Genomic DNA, 20,690 nt, shown 5'->3' with positions numbered 1-20,690 from the left:
GTTTAAGTGTGTTAAGAAGGAGAGAAGTGTTTCAGAGCCATGTGGCCAAATAGCAAACACATCATCAACGTGTTTGCTATTTTGGCCTTAGCCTTAGCCTCTGCCCCACAAAAACCAATTGTATGGATATACAATTGGTTTTTGTGGGGCAGAGGCTAAGGCTTTTTCTTCCAAGGTCTCCATAAAGAAATTGGCCAAGGGTGGGGAGAGTGGTGAACCCATGGCTGTCCCCTCTATTTGTTTGTAGAATTTTCCCTGCCAAACGAAATAGCCTGAGTTCATTGTGAACTGAAATAAGGCTGAGATATTGGGAGAAAATTTAGCTTGGATTAGCTCTAAAGTTTCCTTGAGTGGGACATTTGTAAATAAAGAGGAGACATCAAAGCTGACCATTATGTCAGTATGTTGGAGTGTAAGGTTTTCTATGCTGGCTTTGAAATGGGCTGAGTTTTTTATGTGTGATGGTGTGTTGCCAGTATAGTGTGTGAGCTCTTTGGTCAAATGTTTAGCTAATTTTTATGTGGGGGAATCAATGCCATCCACTATGGGACGTAATGGCACATTTTCTTTGTGTATTTTTGGGAGTCCGTAAATATGGGGGGGTATAGAGTTAAACGGCTTTAATCTGTTGGTAACTTCTACAGGCCAAAAAGTGACTCTCTTAAGGAGCCTGTGAAGTTTTCTAATTTGAGAGTTGGTGGGATTGTAATTGATAGGGAGGTAAGTGGCCCGATCTAATAGAAGAGCATTCAGCTTACCTGTGTAGTCCTTTTGGTTAAGTACTACAGTTGCATTTCCCTTATCCGCTTTGGTGATAACTAATTCTTTATTATTCTTCATTTCCTGTAGAGCTTTATATTCCTTGTTTGATATGTTGGTTTTTGGTGGTCTTGCTTTGGAAAGGACACAGGCTACATCCAGTCTTACACTGTTGGCGACTTGATGTGGAAGATGGCGGATTCCGCGTTTGATCTGGATCATAATATCCTCACTAGGTATTTTATTGGGAGCAATGGCGAAGTTGTGTCCACGTGACAGTGCGTTGAGCGCTTCAGGTGCTCATTTATTATAATAATAATAAAATTGGAAATAATAAAATTTTATTAAAGTCATCAGTCCAAATAAGCTCTATTACTGCTCTATTAAAATTATTATTACATTTTGCATAATTAAACCTAAAAAAATCCATGAGGACTGTAATTCTTCTGCTCTTCATTAAGTATGAAGAATTTACATATCAAATTAGTGATATTATTTAGCATAATCACTGATATATATATTGGTAATGTTAATGGTTATTTGCACACAGGAACGTGCTGATGTGGAATGGAAATTTGCAAGGACAAAATTGTTTATGAATTATTTTGAAGAAGGAAATACTGTTCCTCCCCCTTTCAATATCTTTCCCACTGTGAAAAATATTGTTGGAATTTTTCAGAGTAAGAAAAAAAATTATGATACATCTAACAAGGTAAGTTTATATTTTATATAAAAGAGAACTGCAATATACGAAGTGCATCTAAAAAGTTCGGTGAATGGTATCAGAAAACAAACAAAACAGAAGATACAAATAAATTACTTTTATTGGCTTTCAAAACAATCGCCATCCTTCACAACACACTTTTGGCAACGTTCATAAAGTTTTTGGAAACTGTCAGCAAAAGCCTCTTTAGGAATCGATTGCAGAACCCTGTCGCATGTTCTTGGATTGCCGCCACGTCTGCAAAATGTGCACATGATCGAACTGGTAGCACCAGGTCTCATCTCAAATGACGTTGGTTCACAGAAAGGATGGATCCTGGTCACACATGGTAATGAAATCTCCAGAGGTTTCCATCCGTTTTGCTTTCTGTTCATCTGTCAGCTTGTGCAGCACAAACCGGGAACAGATCTTCCGCTTACACAAATCTTTGCAGACAATAGTGAGCACCATGTCCTTGCTAATGCCCAATTCCTCTGCCAGCAATCGTAGAGTCAGTCGCCGATCTCCTGCCAGCATTTGTCGCACTAGCTCGATCATGTCTGGGGTTCTGCTTGTCGACAACTGACCCAAATGTGGCTAATCCTCAGTCTTTCCTTCCTGTAGTGAAAGCATTTGAACCAGTTGTAAACACATTTTCTGCTCATGGCTTCCATCCCGTACACTTGCACCAGCATTTCATGCGTCTCCATTTTCCCCAATTTGTTGCAGAACTTGATGTTCACACGTTACTCCATCGCACTGTGATTCTACTTCTCATACTGACTACGTTCGACTGACTGCCCACAGCAGGTTTACCCTGATGGTCACGTGTACCCCATGCTAGGTGGCGCTTCTCAACATGTCTCTGGATATTGAAAACTAAATTTATTATACTCTAACCAAGTGAAAAATAAACTTTCAACATCTTTATCTAAATCCAGAGTAATTTATTAAAAAAGGGTGGCACACCATTTGGCAACTCCTATAGGTAGCGATGACCTGTGAATGCTTCTGCCTGGTATCTCAGCTTGGGCCTGGCTCCCACTGAAGAGACCTCAATAAAGGTCGAAACTAGTCTGGGTAGTGGCCCTTCCCTTAATGCATAACAATAGACATATCCGCAAGGAGTTGTGTTTTGCATTATAGGAGATACTGAGACAGGAGTGTTGGTAGCTTGCTCCACCTTTGCAACAAGTTGCCCTGGTGTTGTACCACCTTACCTCAGTCCCGAAGATACTTTCAGGCGCAAACTTTGTTTGCTCACACTTGGATAAAGGATTAAACTAAATTTATCATGTCTCTGAATAGTCACGTGCATGCGTGGGCACCTGGCCCATGTTGCCGTTGAGATATCGGACCATTCATCGAACTTTTCAGACCACCCTATACTAGTTATATACTGCAATATTTGCAATAATAAAGTATTATTAAATTTTTTCATCTATGTTCATTCAGAAATTATTGTGTTATGCCTCAAATGGCATTAAAAACTCGTTTAATTATCCTTCACCGAGAAGAATGAACCAAAAAGACACTGGTAAACCAGGCAAGTTGTTATTTCGACAACATAAACTACAAGAAAGTATTTACTTTTTAAAACAATGTGGGGCTCAAATATATTTTGACCTTTGCTAGATTTAAAGAATCCATCAAATCTTCTAGTGCTCATTGTATGTATATATGTATGCCAATGCAAGTCATTCTCTCATTTATAATCAATTACGAGCCACTAAAAGAGTCTTGCACTCAAGATTTGTAACATCCCTCAGCTACAAGAAACTATATTCTCTCTCTAATTTGTTTAGGGCACTTGTGCTTTAGTAATCTGATTGCCTTTTATAATAAAGTAACAAGAGTGGTTGATAACGGAAAGGCATATATTGCTATTTTTTGGATTTTAGAAAGGTATTTAACAATGTCACATGATCAGCTAAGTTACAGCACATGAGTTTATATGTCCGGTTAGTGAATTGAATTGGGAATTGACTGTCTGATAGGTATTGGAGAGTTGTGTATAAGTGAGCAATATCAAAGAAGCAGAAGGTTACATTTACATTTAGTCCCTGAGGGCTCAGTACATATTGCTTAATGTCCATATCAATGATATTGTCAGTGGATTGCAATGGAATATGCAGTTGTTTGCAAATGATGTGAAGTTGGGAATTGTTACTGGTAATAGTGCATATGTGGTTACCCTTTGGGAGGATCTGATAAGCTGTGCAGATGGACAAATGAATAGGGATATCAATTTAATTCAACTAAATGTACAATCTTGAGGTTTGGGATACATTGATTGTGAACTGTATATACTGTTGGTGGAACTGTACTAGAAGTGGGAAAGGCAATGGATTGGAGTGATGATTGATAGAAACTTGAAGTTCAGGGGACATATTGCAAAGGTGGTGAACGTAACCCAAAGATTACCACAATACTGAGTAGGATGCTCACCAGCAGAGATAGAAGAGTTGTGATTCCATTGTATAAAACCCTGATCAGATCACATCTTGACTATTCTGTCCAACTTTAGTCACTAGGATTTGAAGGGGATAAATTAACCTTGGCAAGTTGCAGTGGCAGATAACCAAAGTGTCAGAACTGTACAATATTAGTGTACAGAACTGTACAACATTGAGTGGTGAGAGCACAAACTGTGAATGAATTTAAAGAGTGGTATGATAGATTTTGTGTTATCTAGAATAGGCCTCCCACAATAAGTCTTGTGACTCCATGGAGTTCCTGAATAATTTCTTTCTTTCTTTCTTAATCTTTCCCTCTTTTACCTTACGGTGTCGAGGGTTTCTATTCCTTATAACCACAACCATTATACGAGGATAAGGTGATTGGCTCTATGCCTCCCGGTGTATACTATGTCGGTAGAAGCGGTATGTTCTCAAGGCTGGTTTGCCTGCTTATGGGAGGAAAAAAACCCAGATAAACTGCAGAGAAAAACCCTGCACTCCACACCCAAGACTGGCTAACTTGGCTATGTCTGAGAAAGATCCTAAGCACACCTCACATCAGTAATGGGAATCGAACTAGGACACTCCTTTCCCAGGCATATGGTTGCGAAGTGCATAGCCACTCAGCTAACACTGCAGACTCCTGAATAATAATGTTAACATGCAAAACAGAATGTTAAAAGATTGCTTGCTTATTTCAGGGGAACTATGGATGGAGCATGGTCAGAATGTTGTTTAGATGGTTTTGCTGGTATTGATGTGAATGGCCTGAGAAGACAAGTAAACTAGGTAGCAAAATATTGGAAAGTAATATTAGAGACAATGTGAAAGAAGTGTGTAGTTGGGGTGGGAGCATAATGAGTGTGTGTGTGTTTCCTCAGTATGATGGTTAATCCATTAGTCTCAGTTCATTAATACTGATGAATCGGTACTAATGAATGATATGATAGTAAGACTGTGTAGGAAGAAAGGTTTGGAATATATAGATGCACATTTGATAACAGAAGAAAGTTTTATTTAATAAATGGATTATATATGAACAAGTATAGATGCAGTTAGTTGTTGTAAGCTTGTTTGTATGCAGGGTCACATAAAATGGAGCCGTCAGGGTAGAAAGTACTTTAAGGACTGTGGAAAAACTAATTGGCATGAGACTAATAGGTATTGGTATAGGACATGCAATACACTGTTTTTGTTTATATACAAAATTCAGGAGTATTAAAAATAGAGAAGATGAGTTTGTGATCTTGACCGATTCCCTCTACTTGAAGATTATTAGTATCAGAAAAATTTCGATCAATTAGTATCACAAAAAATTCGGCAGAATGTGATGTCCTGATTAGAATAAATGTTATAAATTATAGCATATTTTGGGAGGATAGGAGGGTAAAAAGGATAGGAGATATTGATAGTTTAGTTAGTATGATGCAGATAAACATTTGATAAATTGTGATAATACAGATTGTTAAGAGGGAAATAACATACCATAATAAAGAAGCTAAATTTTTTGGAATTTTTAAGTGACAATTATATTTAGACAGTGTAGTGGAGGGAATATGAGGTGGAAGAGTTTTGGATTTGGTTGTGGCATCAGAGGATGTGATTGCAAATAATGTCATTCTTGCTGTAGTTGGTAAGGATAATCATGTGATCTTGATTTGTAAGATGAAGAGATGGATGAGATAGATAATTGCAGTAGCCTTATGAGCCACCTCAATGTAATGCCATGGATTAAAGAACCTGAAAGGAGAGAGAGAGAGATCAGTAATGCATAGCATTTTTAAGAAATACTTGGTAACAATAATGGTAGTTGTATATACCTGTAATAAGACGGCTAAATAAGACAGCCAAATTTCAGACAAATTATCGAGACTACAACTGTTAGAAATAATTATTTTAATTTCCCGATGTTTCGACCTTCATATTAAGGTCATTATCTGGAGTATACATACATACATATATATATATACATACATACATATATATATATATATATATATATATATATATATATATATATATACACACACACACACAGAGACAAGCTATATTACATTTCACACAGTATGCCAAAGCAACAATGATTTGATCACCAAAATCAAATCCGGACATCTTAATAGAGCTGATAAAGGCAGCACCACAGTTATTTTAAACCGAACCACATATTTAGAAAAAATGAATAAATTAGTCTCAAACAACAGCAGCTATCAACTCGTTAACTATAACCCAACCAACTGGATAAAAAGGAAAACAGAAAAGTTACTTAAATCAGTCACTTCTTGGCCCAAAGATACAGTTAAAAAATTACTTCTGCACTACACTCATTCCTTCAAGAATTAATGGTTTACCAAAGACTCACAATCGCTCCATCCGATAGTCGAAAGTATAGAACAGCCCCAATTAATCATCTAGACAAGAAACTAGCATTAACACTCAAGGAGTTGGTAGGTCATTCCCCTTCTTATATTAAAAACACACAACATTGTAAACAAAATCAAAGACATCACATTCGAAAAAGATGATTTATCAGCAGTGGCGTAGCTAGAGCTGTTGCTGCCCTGGGCAGTCCCTGAGTTTGCCGCCTCTGTCAATACACACCAAAAATACTACAAAAAGTCAAAACAATGTATAGGGAAATAAATTAAAACACTATGTTTAGTTTTGAAGTAAAACTTTAATTTCAACATTCTAAAATGTTAATTTTCTTGCTTTTCTGTTAGCAAAATCGTCGATGATATTGGCGAAGTCTATTTCATAATAATGTAGGTAATTCTTAATCAAATTTTATTTAGAAAAACTCCTTCACAACTAACAACACTTACAGCAATTGTGAGGAAATTCACAGTAGTATTACAATATTTGGAATTGAGTTCTCGAGACTGTATTTTAGAATTAACTGCAAAAGTTCAAAAAGGTCAAAGTGCTGCCCGGGGCGGACCGCCCCCTCCTAGCTACGCCACTGTTTATTTGTCAGTTTTGACATCTCTGCCCTCTTCACAAATGTCCCAATCAATGACACATTCTTCTGTTTCCCTCCTGATATCGCAGTGCTTTTTGCACATGTACTACGCTCTAGCTATTTTGTGTGGCAAAACACTTTCTACCTACAAAAAGAAGGCACAGCCATGGGCTCACCATTATTCCTCCCCAGTTGCTAACTTTTATATAGAAGCTTTTTGAGCAACGTGCTCTAGATTTCTCTCCTTTAAAACCCAAAGTCTGGCTAGGATATGTTGATGATGTTTTCACTATCTGGTCCCATGGCCACCTGACATTAAACACTTTCCTCAGTCACCTAAATAAGCAACATAAAATAATTCACGCATACAATTCACAGTCGAGATTGAAAGGCAGAACACGCTTCCTGTCATATATTTTTCTTCTGGCAGTCTTTCCTCCAGTGTTTACCTGAAGCACTGGCCAATATATACACGTAAACTCCTACCACCACCAACACAAAAACTAGGTGTCATTAACACACTAAAACAGTTAGGAAGCATGCAAAATTTAGGTCCTTCTCGTGGCATGCGATGAGTATGTGGAATAATGGGCTATCAGTGAATATGTAGTGCATCTTTAGAGATATGATAGGTATTTAGGCAATGTACGACATGGACTCAGTGAGTTATCTGTCCTTGATAAGTCCTTGGACTGCACAAAGGAGCCTGCATAATAATAATAGTTTCCTGTGAATAACAGGAATCTCCATACTATGTACTAATGCTCTTCTCAATATCTCAGATTCTGACTAATTTTGACTATTAAATTCTGTTTTTCATTACATTGGTAAGTAGAGACTGGAAAGTAGAGATGACTCATTTACTCTTCAGTTATAAAAGGTGCAATGATTTTTCAGCAGCTGGGAAGACATATTTACATTGTTGTTTGATGTGGTATCATGTTTAGTTGACTCCCTTGTTATCTATTCATGAGCACAAAGAACCCAAGATTCTCACTTTCTGTGGGTAGAATTATCATAAAAATTTCTTAAAAAGGTGGGTTTTTTGTATATTGTAAAACAAAATTTACATTTGTCCATTAAATTTAGTAAGGGAAAAATAAGTTATTAATAAATTTCATTAGTACAGAATACTTTAAATATGTAACTTCCATTAATTTTTTTAGGAGAAAAATGAAAATGAAAAGGCTGTTGATCATCGTTACCAGGTAAGAATAACTGATAATATACTTTTCATATGAAGATTATATTCAGGGATGGATTCAGGAATTTCCTACAAGTAATTTTCATTATCTTTCTCTCTTTCTTTGTCATTAAAAATGTAAATTCATTTAGATTCCAATAGAATACAATGCAGTGTTCTTCTTTTTCTTCAAGAGTCATCCCCAAGGTTGGCAACCATGTCACAGAACTTTTTTTCTTTCTTTTGCTGCTCTAGAACAATAATTCAAGCCAGTCCAATCCTTAATGCCTTCAAACCACATTCTCCTGGGTCTACCTCTCCCTCTTTTTCCATCAAGTTTCCCTTCTAATATTAATTTCTGAATGCCTTCTTGTCTAGTTAGATGTCCAAAATATTTCAGTTTTCATTCTTTAATTATTTTCATTTTTGTTTTCTTTAAAACATCTTAATTTTCATTTTCTCTGTCCATGATATTTTTAATATTCTTCTGATAGTCCATTTCGAAAGCTTCTAATTTTTTCTCTGCTTCTTTATTTAGAGTCCATGCCTCACTGTTGTAGAGAAGATGTGACCAGATATAGCATTTTATTAATCTTTTTCTTGTGTCTATGTTAATGTCTCTGGATGTTAGAACAGTTTTCATAACAATAAAGGCTTTTCTTGCCATCTCTATTCTTCTTTTTATTTCTTTAAGGGAATTTCCTCCATCTGTAAACATTTGTCCCAAATATATAAAAGATTGAACCTGTTCAAATTTCTTTTTGTTAATAGTTATGTTTAATTTCTTATTTATTGGTTCTTTTGATATAATCATGCACTTTGTTTTCTTTAGGTTAATAATTAATCCCATGTCTAAGCTTCTGTTGTAAATTTCTGTGACTAAGTTTTGAAGATCATCTTCAGATTCTGCTATAAGGACTGTGTCATCTGCATACCTGAAGTTTGTTGAAGTTCCTACCCCTGACTTTTACACCTTCCAATGCAGTATAAATGCAAATTAATAAAAAACTAATGGCATTTGTGAGACCCGGATGACAGAAGAGGATATATTAATGCAATGGGTATAGTTGTATTCAGGAAAGTCAGGCAAAACAAGAAGGATGGAGTACTGCTAATGATTGCTGATGAATTGAATCTAGTACAGTTGAGGAATGATAGTGATAAAATGAATAATGCAGGCAATGGGTTTGAAGCTATAATAAATTTAGTTTAATCCTTTATCCAAGTGTGCAAACAAAGTTTGCGCCTGAAAGTATCTTCAGGGCTGGGGTAAAGTGGTACAACACCGGGCAACTCCTTGCAAAGGTGGAGCAAGCTACCAACACTCCTATCTCAGTATCTCCCATAATGTACAACACATCTCCTTGCGGATATGTATAATGTTATGCATTAAGGGAAGGGCCACTTGGTGTTAAGTAGAAGTTTACAGGACAAAATACATAGTTGATTACTACTGAAGAGGATTTTGAACTGCATGGGCAGATTAAAGTTATGGATACAAGTGGGATTATCATTATGGATTTCAACTATGGGAATATAGACTGGAGGGATGATAAAGCCTGGAAAAGATAGTTCTACGTGTATATAATCTCTATGCTACTTTTAAACTCAAATCCAACTAGCAGCCTTCATCAATTCTCCCAAGGATCAGCTTCATCTTCTTGCACATCTTGGACTGTATAAATTTCCATGTGTATACTAGCCTACTTGCAACAGACTGTTAATATCTGACTTGAAGAACATAAAAACTATATTTGCTGTCATCTGTATTGCAGGGGATGACTGGTAGACTATGGTTTGGTTACCTTTCATGCTGATTTAAATGGAAGAAGACAACTTTGTTGCATGAAAGTTGCTATAGACTAAGAAACTATCTTAGGTAGGCATCCAAACTCACTCCACAAGAATTCCCATGAATTTCTTGTAGAGTTTGGATGTTCTTTCACTATTGTAAGATCTGTAAAAGCTTGTATGATTGCTAATTTTACATGTTGAGACTAAATTTGCTTTTCAGTTTTTTATTAGCAAATTTTTATGGCTTTTCTACTTCAGGTTTTGGGTTAGAACATCTCCATTGGTTCTGCCTGGCTCCATGGCAGGAAGAGAAAATATTGTCCAGTTGGGAGGGATGCTCCATTTAGTGTTTGATGCCCTTTCCAGTGCTTGATAGCATCTTGATAAAAGTGTGGTATTTGGGAAGTATTTGTCATTTAAAGGATTGTGTACAGTTGTGGACATTTCATAGATTTTTTTTTCAGAATATATTTTAAAATAGCTGCATGTCAGCTGAAAATTCTTGAGAAAGATGATTCTAATCAGTGTAATTTTCATTTCAAAAAGACTATGCTTTGACTTCCCATGTAGTGTCTTGCTGAGTAGAATTTCCAGTTTATTTTGTTGCAAAATCTTTAATTGATGATTTACAGATAGAGGAAGTCTTCAGGTTGTGTAAATACTTTCAGAATGTACCAGAGAATGCTTTATGATTATTGCTCTTCCCCTGAGTGAAGAAGTTGTTCAATACATTGTGCTATTTCCTCAGAATTTTCTTGAAGTGGTTGAGTAGTTCTATCCATTTCAGCCTAGATAGATATTCCCTCCCTGCACTTGACCAATTGTATTTATAGTTCTGTGCCAGTAAGCTATTTTTATCATCAACAGACCTTCATGGAATCAAAAGACTCATTGTAGAAGGTCCCACTGTCACACACACAACTACCATGCCTTAAATGCATTCATTATCTCCACTACCTCTCTCCATGAAAAACCTACTCTTGATCCCCCCCCCCCCCCCACTACTTATACAGCTTCCAGGGATGGTCTCTTGTTTCTGCTGTCTCCCTCCCACATACAGTGGAAAACTTAATCCACATTAATTTGATAATAACCACTTACTCACTATTATGTTTCTATAATATCCCCATCCTCCTCTTTCTTCTCCTATCCACTACACTACAAATTATTTTCTCAGACCTTCTTCATATTCAATATTCCAGCGACCAAAAACCATATTAGTCAATCATCTCTGAACCCTTTCCAATATCTCATCGTCCTTTTCAAAATAAGGTGACCAAATCTGTGAATAGTTTATACAATGGAACCATAATTCCTTTATTTGTAAGTGTCCTCTGCAACATCACAGTGATCTTTGTGCTATTCTCACAACTTTAGTGACATCCCATAAATTTTAGGTACTTATCTACTATCACCCCCCAGATCTCTTATCTCCTTTACCTTTTCTAAGATATTCTCCAATTTTATACATTGCATTCCATGTTCGTTTTCCAAATTAAAAAAAAAAAATTAAATTAAACACTTAGCAATATTGAACTGGTAACCCCACTCACTTGCACATTACCCAGTGTATTCAAGTCCTCTTAGAAAGTTACATCTGCTTTACTCCTCATAGTCCTTCCCAACTTTACATCACCATCCAGACCTTTCCCAGTATCATTAAACAAGTAGCCCAACACTAGTGATTTATCCCTTAGGATAAATCACTAGTTGACTTTCCTCTTCTGAGATATTGTTCCCCCCCCCCATACACAATTTGCTGATACCTATTAAACAGCTCATCTCCAAAGCAATAATATGCGCCCAATTCGATCTGTTCCGGAGCAACTTCCATTAGCCGAGGCACTCTTTCTCAAGTGCCTCGGCTAACGGAAGTAAGCAAGTGTATGAAAGGAAAAATAAGCATATGACTGGGAGTGTTTCAGAAATGAAGGAATCAGTGTTGTGCTTACTCGTTAGTAAGAGGTGTGATAGATGAGAGTTTGACTAAATCGTACTTACCGGGTGCGAAAATTAAAGATGTAAGTGAGAGTATTAGAGAGCAAAAGCAGAGGGTGAAAGAAATGATAGTCGTAGCAGTAACGAATGATTTGAAAGGAGATAAATTTGATATGAGAAAGGACTTAAAGGAATTATTAGAGGTAGTGAAAGAAAAGAGTGATAGAGTTAGGATAGTGAGTCTGCTGCCGCGTTATGACAGAGAGGAGTTTAGGAAGGCCATAATCGCAAATGACTTTATGCGCAGATTATGCAGATGGTGTGGTGTGGAGTTTGTGGACGTGTGGAGTGAGTTTGATGGGCGAAAGGATTTGAACAAGATGGATGGCTTACATTTGAATGAATTTGGAGTGCGAAGACTGGAAAAAGTGTTGCTGAGTGAAGTGAGAGTGGATGTGCAAAATCAGGGAAACTAGAACTATTAAGGAGGGGAGGAAGTGGATATACAGACATCAGTGAGGCAGTTGAGTGTAAGAATGTATATAATGAGCCCGAGCTAGTATGGAGGACAGGAAATCAGAAAGGGATAGTTAGTATAACGCATCAAGATAGGGGTGGGACAAATGGACAACTGCATTTCATGTATACTAATGCCAGAAGTATTAGGAACAAGAAGGAAGAATTTTTGGTCTTGGTTGGCTCTTCCTGGCCACAGGTTATTGGCATTAGTGAAACATGGCTGACAGAAGATGATATAGTTAGTGGGATAGAATGTGTAGGGTATAGTGTGTTCAGGAGGGACAGAGAGAATAAAATGGGGGGAGGATTGTTATTGATGATAGCTGATGAACTGCAGCCAAGGAGAATAGAAGTTGTATTACAGGATAGTGAAAAGAGTTCATTTGAGGCTATTTGGTGTGAGATTGAGACTAACGGAACAAAATGTACAGTTGGGTGCTGCTATAGACCAGGTGATGGAATAGATAGTGGAGATAGTATGCATAGACAAACTGATGAAATGAGTGGAAGGAGGATAATTATTATGGGGGATTTCAACTATGGTAACACTGATTGGAAGGAAGAGAGGACACACGTGAGGAAGGAACTGGATTTTATTCAGTTACTAAGGGATAACTATCTGAGACAGCATGTAATGGAAAACATTAGGGGTTCGAGAGTGCCTGAGGATCTGAGAATTTGATTGTAACAAATATGACCATGTTGCCACCTATTGGTGAGAGTGATCATAGGGTCTTGACCTGGAAGGTGGCTAAATGTGTGAAATTTTCGATTAAGACAAGGTACATGTGGAATTACCGTGCTGGCAAGTATGACAAGCTTAGGAGATTGCTTGGTTCAGTGCCATGGCATGTAAAACTGTAAGGGCTAGATGTTGATAGGGCATGGGAAGAGGTCAAGGAGCATTTGCAGGAGGTTATGGCTGAATGTATACCTAGAGTCCAAATAGTAAATTAAGTAGGGGTTAAATGGATGAATAACACCATTAAACTTGAGTTGCAAAAAAAGAAACAACTGTGGAAGGAATTTAAGGAGAAAGGTGACCTGCAGGCACATGACCGGTATAAAGCGCAGGCCACAAGGGTGACAAGTGTGGTAAGAAAAGCAAAAGCAGATTATGAAAGGAAATTAGCCATGCAAGCTAAAGAGAATCCCAAACAGTTCTTTAAATATGCTGCACATGGCAAAATGATTTTAAGGAATGCCGATGGTAGGGAGGTCACTGAATCAGTCGATATAGTGGAATTACTGAGTGAGCACGTTGCAAGAGTATATCATCCAGGTGGTAACATTGAAAGAATGAAGGCACCATTAGTTTATATGGGAATTGTGGTGAATGAAGTGGAGGTGAATAGCCTATAACAGAACCTTAATGTGAATATATCTGTGGGATTGGATGGTATACCAGCATGGATCTTACATGAAGCGGTTAAAGAATTGTCAGTGCCCTTGACCATATTGTTTAATCTGAGTCTCGGGTCTGGTTTAGTCCCGAAGGAGTGGAAAGAGGGGAAATAGTTCTACTGCATAAAGGAGGATCCAAGACTACTGTTGCAAATTACCAACCGATCAGCATATCAGGAGTCGTTGTCAAGGTCTTGGAGAAAGTAGTCAAGGGAAAAATACAGGAATGGATTGATGGAAATGAGATGCTATATGGGGGACAGCATGGTTTTGTGAAGGGTAGATCATGCCTCAGTAACTTGCTCAGGTTTTATAACACAGTGATGGCTGAACTGGATAAGGGTAAAGGGTTTACAGTGATACTGCTGGACCTGGCTAAGACCTTTGACAGGATACCACATGGAATTCTAATCCGTAAACTGCAACATATGAGAATGGATATAGGGTTGGTGAGATGGATAGGAGGGTGGTTGATGGAGAGATACCAGAGAGTAGTTTACTCGGGAGTAGAGTCCAAAAGACGGCCTGTGACTAGAGGTGTGCCGCAGGGTTCTGTTCTTGGACCACTGCTGTTTAATTTGTTCATTAACGATATAGGGAAGGAACTGAGAGGAACGGTTCATTTGTTTGTTGATGATGCAAAGTTGGGTAGGGCAATAGTGAATGCAGAAGATGTCAAAATTTTGCAGGATGATTTGGATAGATTGGAAGTCTGGGCTAAGGAGAATGGATGTCAATTTAATGTGGCAAAATGTAAGGTTATGCATTTTGGAGTGAAAAGATTAGCAGCAGTAAATCACATTGGTGGAACTGTGTTCCGGGAGATTGATGAGGCCACGGACTTGGGAGTGTTGGTGGATAGGGATATGAAGTTTAGGGGGCACATTGCAAAAGTAGCTAAATCAGCTCATCAAATCACTTGGATGCTGAAGAATACTTTGACGAGCAGAGACAAGCAAGTTATTGTACCTCTGTACCGAGCCTTGATAAGACCTCAACTCGACTACTGTGCCCAGATTTAGTCACCTAGGTTCCTTCTTGATGGGGAGGAGGTGGAGAGGATCCAGAGTTGAGTGACTAAGAGGATAGCGGGTGTATGGAATGAACCTAATGTAAACAGGTTGAAGATTTGTGGGTTGCAGAAACTGGTTGATAGGCGGAAAAGGGGAGATATGATTTAGATAGGAGGGTTAGAACACTCTTGCTGAAGGGTTTCTATAGGATTAATTCAGAGGATATTTTTGAGAACAGGATTGGTGGTGGGAGGACTTGGGGACATCCATGGAAGCTGGGCAAGAGTGTGGTTAGTAAGGGTGTTAGAGCTGTTTTTTTTTTACTTTTAGAGTGGTTAATGAGTGGAATAAGCTGCCAGAGTCTGTTGTGGGTGCTATGACAGTGAATGAGTTCAAGGCAAAGTATAATAGATACTGTGTGAATGTCAAATAGTTGTGATGGACATGATGTTTAGGGCCTCCCTCGATGAGTTCTAAGGACTCCTTGGAGTTGCCCGTAATAATAATAATAATAATGTTGTGCCTACCCACAAAAGGTTATTTGCAAACTTATAGTATATTAGGCCTGTACACCCCTTGAGGGTACATGGCAGGAATTTGATGATGATGATGATAGTATATGAGGTACCATGTGTGGGCTAAGGATTTTTTAAATTTATTTTTTATCCATTTTATATAATTTTTTGTATTTTTAATCTATTTTTTACATAGTTTGGAAATCCTGCTCTAGAGACCAAACATGGAACTCTTTCTAGCCACTTTCTCACACTGGGTGATGAAATTCACCTCCCACCTAAAATCTTCCTTGTCCATTGCCTTTGTTACCTTATAAGTAGATTGCTAAAACATGATCTTCCTGTAGTAAAACCACACTGTTCATCAAAGAGAATGCTGCTGTTGCCAGTCCAGTTCTGAATCTTGGTTTTCACTAACTTCTATCAGATTTTAACCATAACTCAAGATACTATAATTTGAAACTTGTTTTATCACCTCCCTTATAAAGTTTAACAATTTTGCCCTCTTTCCACTCCTTTAGAACTTGACACAGAGTAAGACTCACATTAAAAAGGTATGTTGAAGCCGTTGTTAACTCCTTGAACATTTTCTCAAAATAGTGATACATCATCAAGCACTACAGCCTTATTAACATCAAGTTTACTCACCATCAGGCCCTGTCCCTCCTTTCTCAATTTCTACATGTTGTCACATTCACAAAGCTGAAATACCTTAATGAGTTCCTCATTTAATATCTCAAGTATATCCTATCCTCTGCAGTAGTTATCATACTACCATTTTCACTGACCAACATCATCTAGAGCCTCCATAGCTCAGTCGGTTTTGACGATGTCCTTTGGTTGGAAAGACCCAGGTTCTAATCTCATCTAGGATACAAAGAGCCTTTATCAGTGCTTTTCAACTGAAGGTGAGTTAGCCAATCTCACACAGAGGTAGATTTTTTTTTTTTTGGAACTTTTTTCTCCTGGAAACTCGAGTTTTTCATCCCTCAGAACAGGCAAACAGGCTATTTAGAACACATGCAATTAACATACATAATACACTGGCTTCATAGCCCTTGAGTTGCTTCAGCTGTAAATCTAAATAAACCAAACTAACCAATATCATTCTTCCATAATCATTCGCCATATATTGAAATAACTTCCTAAGATTTTTTTTTTGCCTCATACTGCATTTTTGCCACTTACTGAGTTTTCTTCCTGGCTGAGTTCTATGTACTTCTCATGCAGCTGATTATTACCACTCATCTTGTGCTGTCTCCATAACACCTTCTTCCAGTACCTAACCTTTTCATTTATCCATTTCACATCTACTTTATTTAACTTTCTGACCCTTGGGATACATTCACACTGCCTCTTCCAGATACTTTTTGACTAGGGCCCAAGCAATACTGATCTACATTGTACCCATTTCCTCATTCCATGATACAGTTGCTATATATATATATATATATATATATTCCTTTCTCACAGAAGTTCTTATATGCTACCAACACTAAAGTAATAACTTCATGGTCACTTTCACCAAGTGGAGGAAGATTTGACACCTCATTTATAATGACATCCTCTGATGAGATGATCAAATCCAAGATCCTTGATCCCTACATGCTCTCTGTTACATATTGCTAAGGTAGTTGTCCATCAAAAACTCAAGAAACTAATTTTCCTTACTTTGGGATACTATTTTGTCATCCCATGCTATATTACCATAATCAAAATTACTTATTTCTTATTTTCCAGGCTAATTTGCCTATACATTTCCTTCTCACTGCCATATTATCAGGTGGAGGGTGGTAAGTGATATCCTGTCCACCTCTGCCTTGCAACATATTTCCTCAAAACTACTGCCACTATTTGTTTCTTGCCTCTCCACATTGAATGAGCATAATACCTCCACTATTATAAATATAATTTCTTCTCCCTTTCTACTCTATCTTTATGGAAAACATCATATCCCTTAATCTCTAATCATGTCAGGATGTTGTCCTCATCCAACTACATCTCACTTATTTAGGCAATTTTTGGACAAATGAACTCAGTGTGCAATAATTTCTTTCCTCTTATTTTGGATAATTTGGGCATTCATAAACAAACATAATAGCTCATTTGTTTCTATAACAAGTCCTTCTGACACCATTTTGCAGATGTCACTCTTCCATACCACTCCATGTCCATTCCTCTTTATCACTACTGATCTGAAAACCTTCCCCTGGCCTTGGATTCATATGCTGGCAAAGGTTTGGGATTAGATAATGTGTGAGCAGCTGCAAACTTCTCCCTATTTCCCTGTCTGTCTTGTATTCATGCTCTCTCATCCTTTCACTTGCACTACTCACCTCTCCTACTTTACTTTTTTGTTCTTCCATATCACCTCTAGTTTCCTCAGATCATCTGTTCGCTGTGATCATTACTCTCCCTTCAGGCAACAGTTTTTCCAGTTGACTCGTCAAAACTATTCAAATGCAGTCTAACTCTTATACAGTTCCATCCATTCCTCAAAATAATCCCACACATTCACAAACTGGATTTCTTTTTACTGTCACACCTCAGGTTTTACAGTTGCTCCAGAGGCTTCTTGTGTACATTTTGTGTGTTACAGGAATGGTAATTTTTTTTTCCTCATTGTGTATTATGATGGTGACATTATTGTCGGAGTAATTTTCCAATGTAGCTCTTCCAAGGACTCAATTGCCAATGTATACAGTATTCTGGTACTTTATCCTTCATGAGCGAAGTAATGTTTGGATGAGTTATTTACTGTCGGTCAGTCAGAAGAATGCTTCCAAGTATAGTAAGTTGACTCATTGCATGTGAGGACCATATCCATATGAACTCAAGACTTTGGAAAAGTCTTGAGTTCATATGGATATGGTCCTCACATGGATACGGTCCTCTAAACCTATTCCTTCTGTACAGAGAAGCCTCTGGAGCAACTGTAAAACCTGAGGTGTGATGGTAAAAAGAAATCCAGTTTGTGAATGTGTGGGATTATTTTGATATATTAATGTGTAGATACTCAAGTTCATCAATGTTAAAATATTTTTCTTGGCCAAGGCTTGTTAGTGCTAGATTTTTATTTTGCACATGACAAATATTAACTGATTAGGTGTAATCAGGGACCCTCACCACGTGCAAAATAAAAATGTAAAAATTAGGGACCTCAGGCTTTGGAAATAATTTTCCATAAGTGTTGCATATGGATACTAATTTTGAAAGTCTGGCTCATCTCCCCTCTGGGGAGATCAGACATTCATTTACAGGGATTTCTCTGCATTCTGACAGAGTTTTACATGTATAGTGACTGCTTGCTATACCAGTTACTAAAAGATTTAATAAAAAAATCAAAATTAGAATTTCAGGATTTGTTTATTTCTCTAAATGGTTCTGGTTTGTTCTGTATGCAAAATAACCTATTCCACCCTCACTCTTTTTTTTAGAGTGATGCTACTGCTAGATTGAAAAGTGCATTATGATGTTGCCCTGTCAGTCAGGAATTTATCTCTTTCACATGGTGTTAACAGTCTTGTTCTCACTGTGATGATGTTTGTGGAGAATACAGCATCTCACTTTCTGTTTGAAGATTCCAGGTAGTGACTCACTGACTCTCTCTCTCTCTCTGCAAAGGTGTCTCTGCATGAGTGTTGAAGGCAAAAGTTGCATATTACTGCTTTTGCTGTGATAACGAGATAATTGTAGACTGGGTTGTTTTCTTCATTGTTCATGCATGAGGAGGATCAAGATATATTTCATAGTGCAAATTGTAGTTCTAACATGGTGCCATTTGCTATACAAAAAATATCTTGATCCTCATTCATGCACATTGAGGTAGCTGTATTATGAGCATCAAGTGAAACGGCTCTAATACTTTAAGGCAGATCTCAGTAAAGGGAAATCTGTGGCAATTAGATTAATGTGTATATCTTATTCATGTTGGGAAAGTTGAGCGTTACCAAGGTATAGGTATGACCAGATTTCAAAGAATATACAGGAACTGGGTCTTCTACTGTCATTTGCTGAATACCTGCTTTTGATTGACCTCAGGCATGGCCATCTGAAAAGCACATTTGATAATACCTCTCTGTCCAGCCTAGTTCACATAATTGCAAGATCTGCTAGGAACTGGGGATAGGATATCCCTTAAGAATCTTACACTGCACCAACTCTGCACAGAAAAGAAGATATGCTTATCTATAGCAGGGTGGCTTTTTATCACAGTATTCCAGGAAAGAAAGGCTCTCTGTAAAAGGTTGTTAGATGTCTTAGCATGAGTTGTTGTCATTATTAAGGAGATAAAGAGAGAGAGAGACCTTTGGTAGTAAAAGAAAAAATATTCTCTGGTCTGTATGTGGTATTGACTATTGAGGAAAAATAGGGTACAAAAAAAAAAGTTATCTTGTAGTTAAGTTATATCAAGCCTTGGCCTTCCCATTGAAGAGGTAAACAGAGCTTGCGGTATGAGAGCCATCTGGTTTTATTCTATATAGTGTTCCATTTTATTCCATATAAGAAACTCCATCTAAATCAATAGAATAATCCACTGGATTATTCTATTGATTTAGACGGAGTTTCTTTTACTGTATCCTATTTTCCTTATATGCTCGAAGTACTGGATTAATATCTTTCTCATATGCTCTTATTTCCCAGAATGTATTACCATAATTGAAACCACTGTTTCTTATTTGCTAGGCTTTGCTTATTGCATTTCTTTATCACATTCTTCACATTCCTGGGTAGGTCATGTAAGTAGATCTGCAACTAGAATCCATTCAAGCTAGTTTTTATGGTCATGCAGCCCTTAACCAACTCCAAATTAAAGATTTTTTTACCTGTACACTCTAAGGTGATATGGACTATGAAAGGTCAGCAAACCAATAACTTCACTGTATCTTATCCTAGATCCCATAAATTGCTGCAGCTCAGTGGTGTAGCTAGAGCTTTTGCCACCCGGGGTGGTCCCAGAGTTTGCCACCCTCTCAATACACATCAAAAATACTACAAAAAGTCAAAATGACGTGTAGGGAAATAAATTAAAGCACTATGTTTATTTTTGAAGTAAAACTTTAATTTCAACATTCTAAATTGTTAATTTGCTTGCTTTTCTGTTAGCAAAATCGTCAATGATATTGTTGGTCTATTTCATAATAATGGTAATTCTTAATCAATTTTAATTTAGAAAATCTCCTCTCACAACTAGCAACACTTACAGCAATTGTGAGGAAAATTTGCAGTAGTATTACAGTATTTGGAACTGAGTTCTCAAGACTGTATTTTTACTGTAGCCTATTTTTAGCCCATTTCTTAATCACTATCACTATACAGAACTTTCAGTAACAGGAGAATGATCACTTAGTGAGCTTTAATGTATTGTCCCATTTTATAAATGTTCCAGTAGATAATGCATTAGAATTAATTTTCAAAATATTTCCCTCTGACATTTGTAAATT

General features: G+C 37.3%; 1 protein-coding gene across 1 annotated transcript in view; it reads left to right on the top strand.

Moving 5' to 3' along the window:
- Positions 1-20,690, top strand: part of LOC150097977 (transient-receptor-potential-like protein) — a 192,748-nt gene that overhangs the window by 149,104 nt on the left and 22,954 nt on the right. Inside the window, 1 exon segment of the mRNA XM_090406648.1 lies at positions 1,310-1,513. Coding sequence (XP_090262774.1) covers positions 1,310-1,513 — 204 coding nt within the window.

This window comes from Typopeltis vanoorti, chromosome 16 (genome assembly GCF_054136105.1).
Source record: "Typopeltis vanoorti isolate ZY-2024b chromosome 16, IOZ_Tvanoo_1.0, whole genome shotgun sequence".
NCBI classification, from domain to species: Eukaryota; Metazoa; Arthropoda; class Arachnida; order Uropygi; family Thelyphonidae; genus Typopeltis; species Typopeltis vanoorti.
This window is presented reverse-complemented; position numbering and strand designations above follow the sequence as displayed.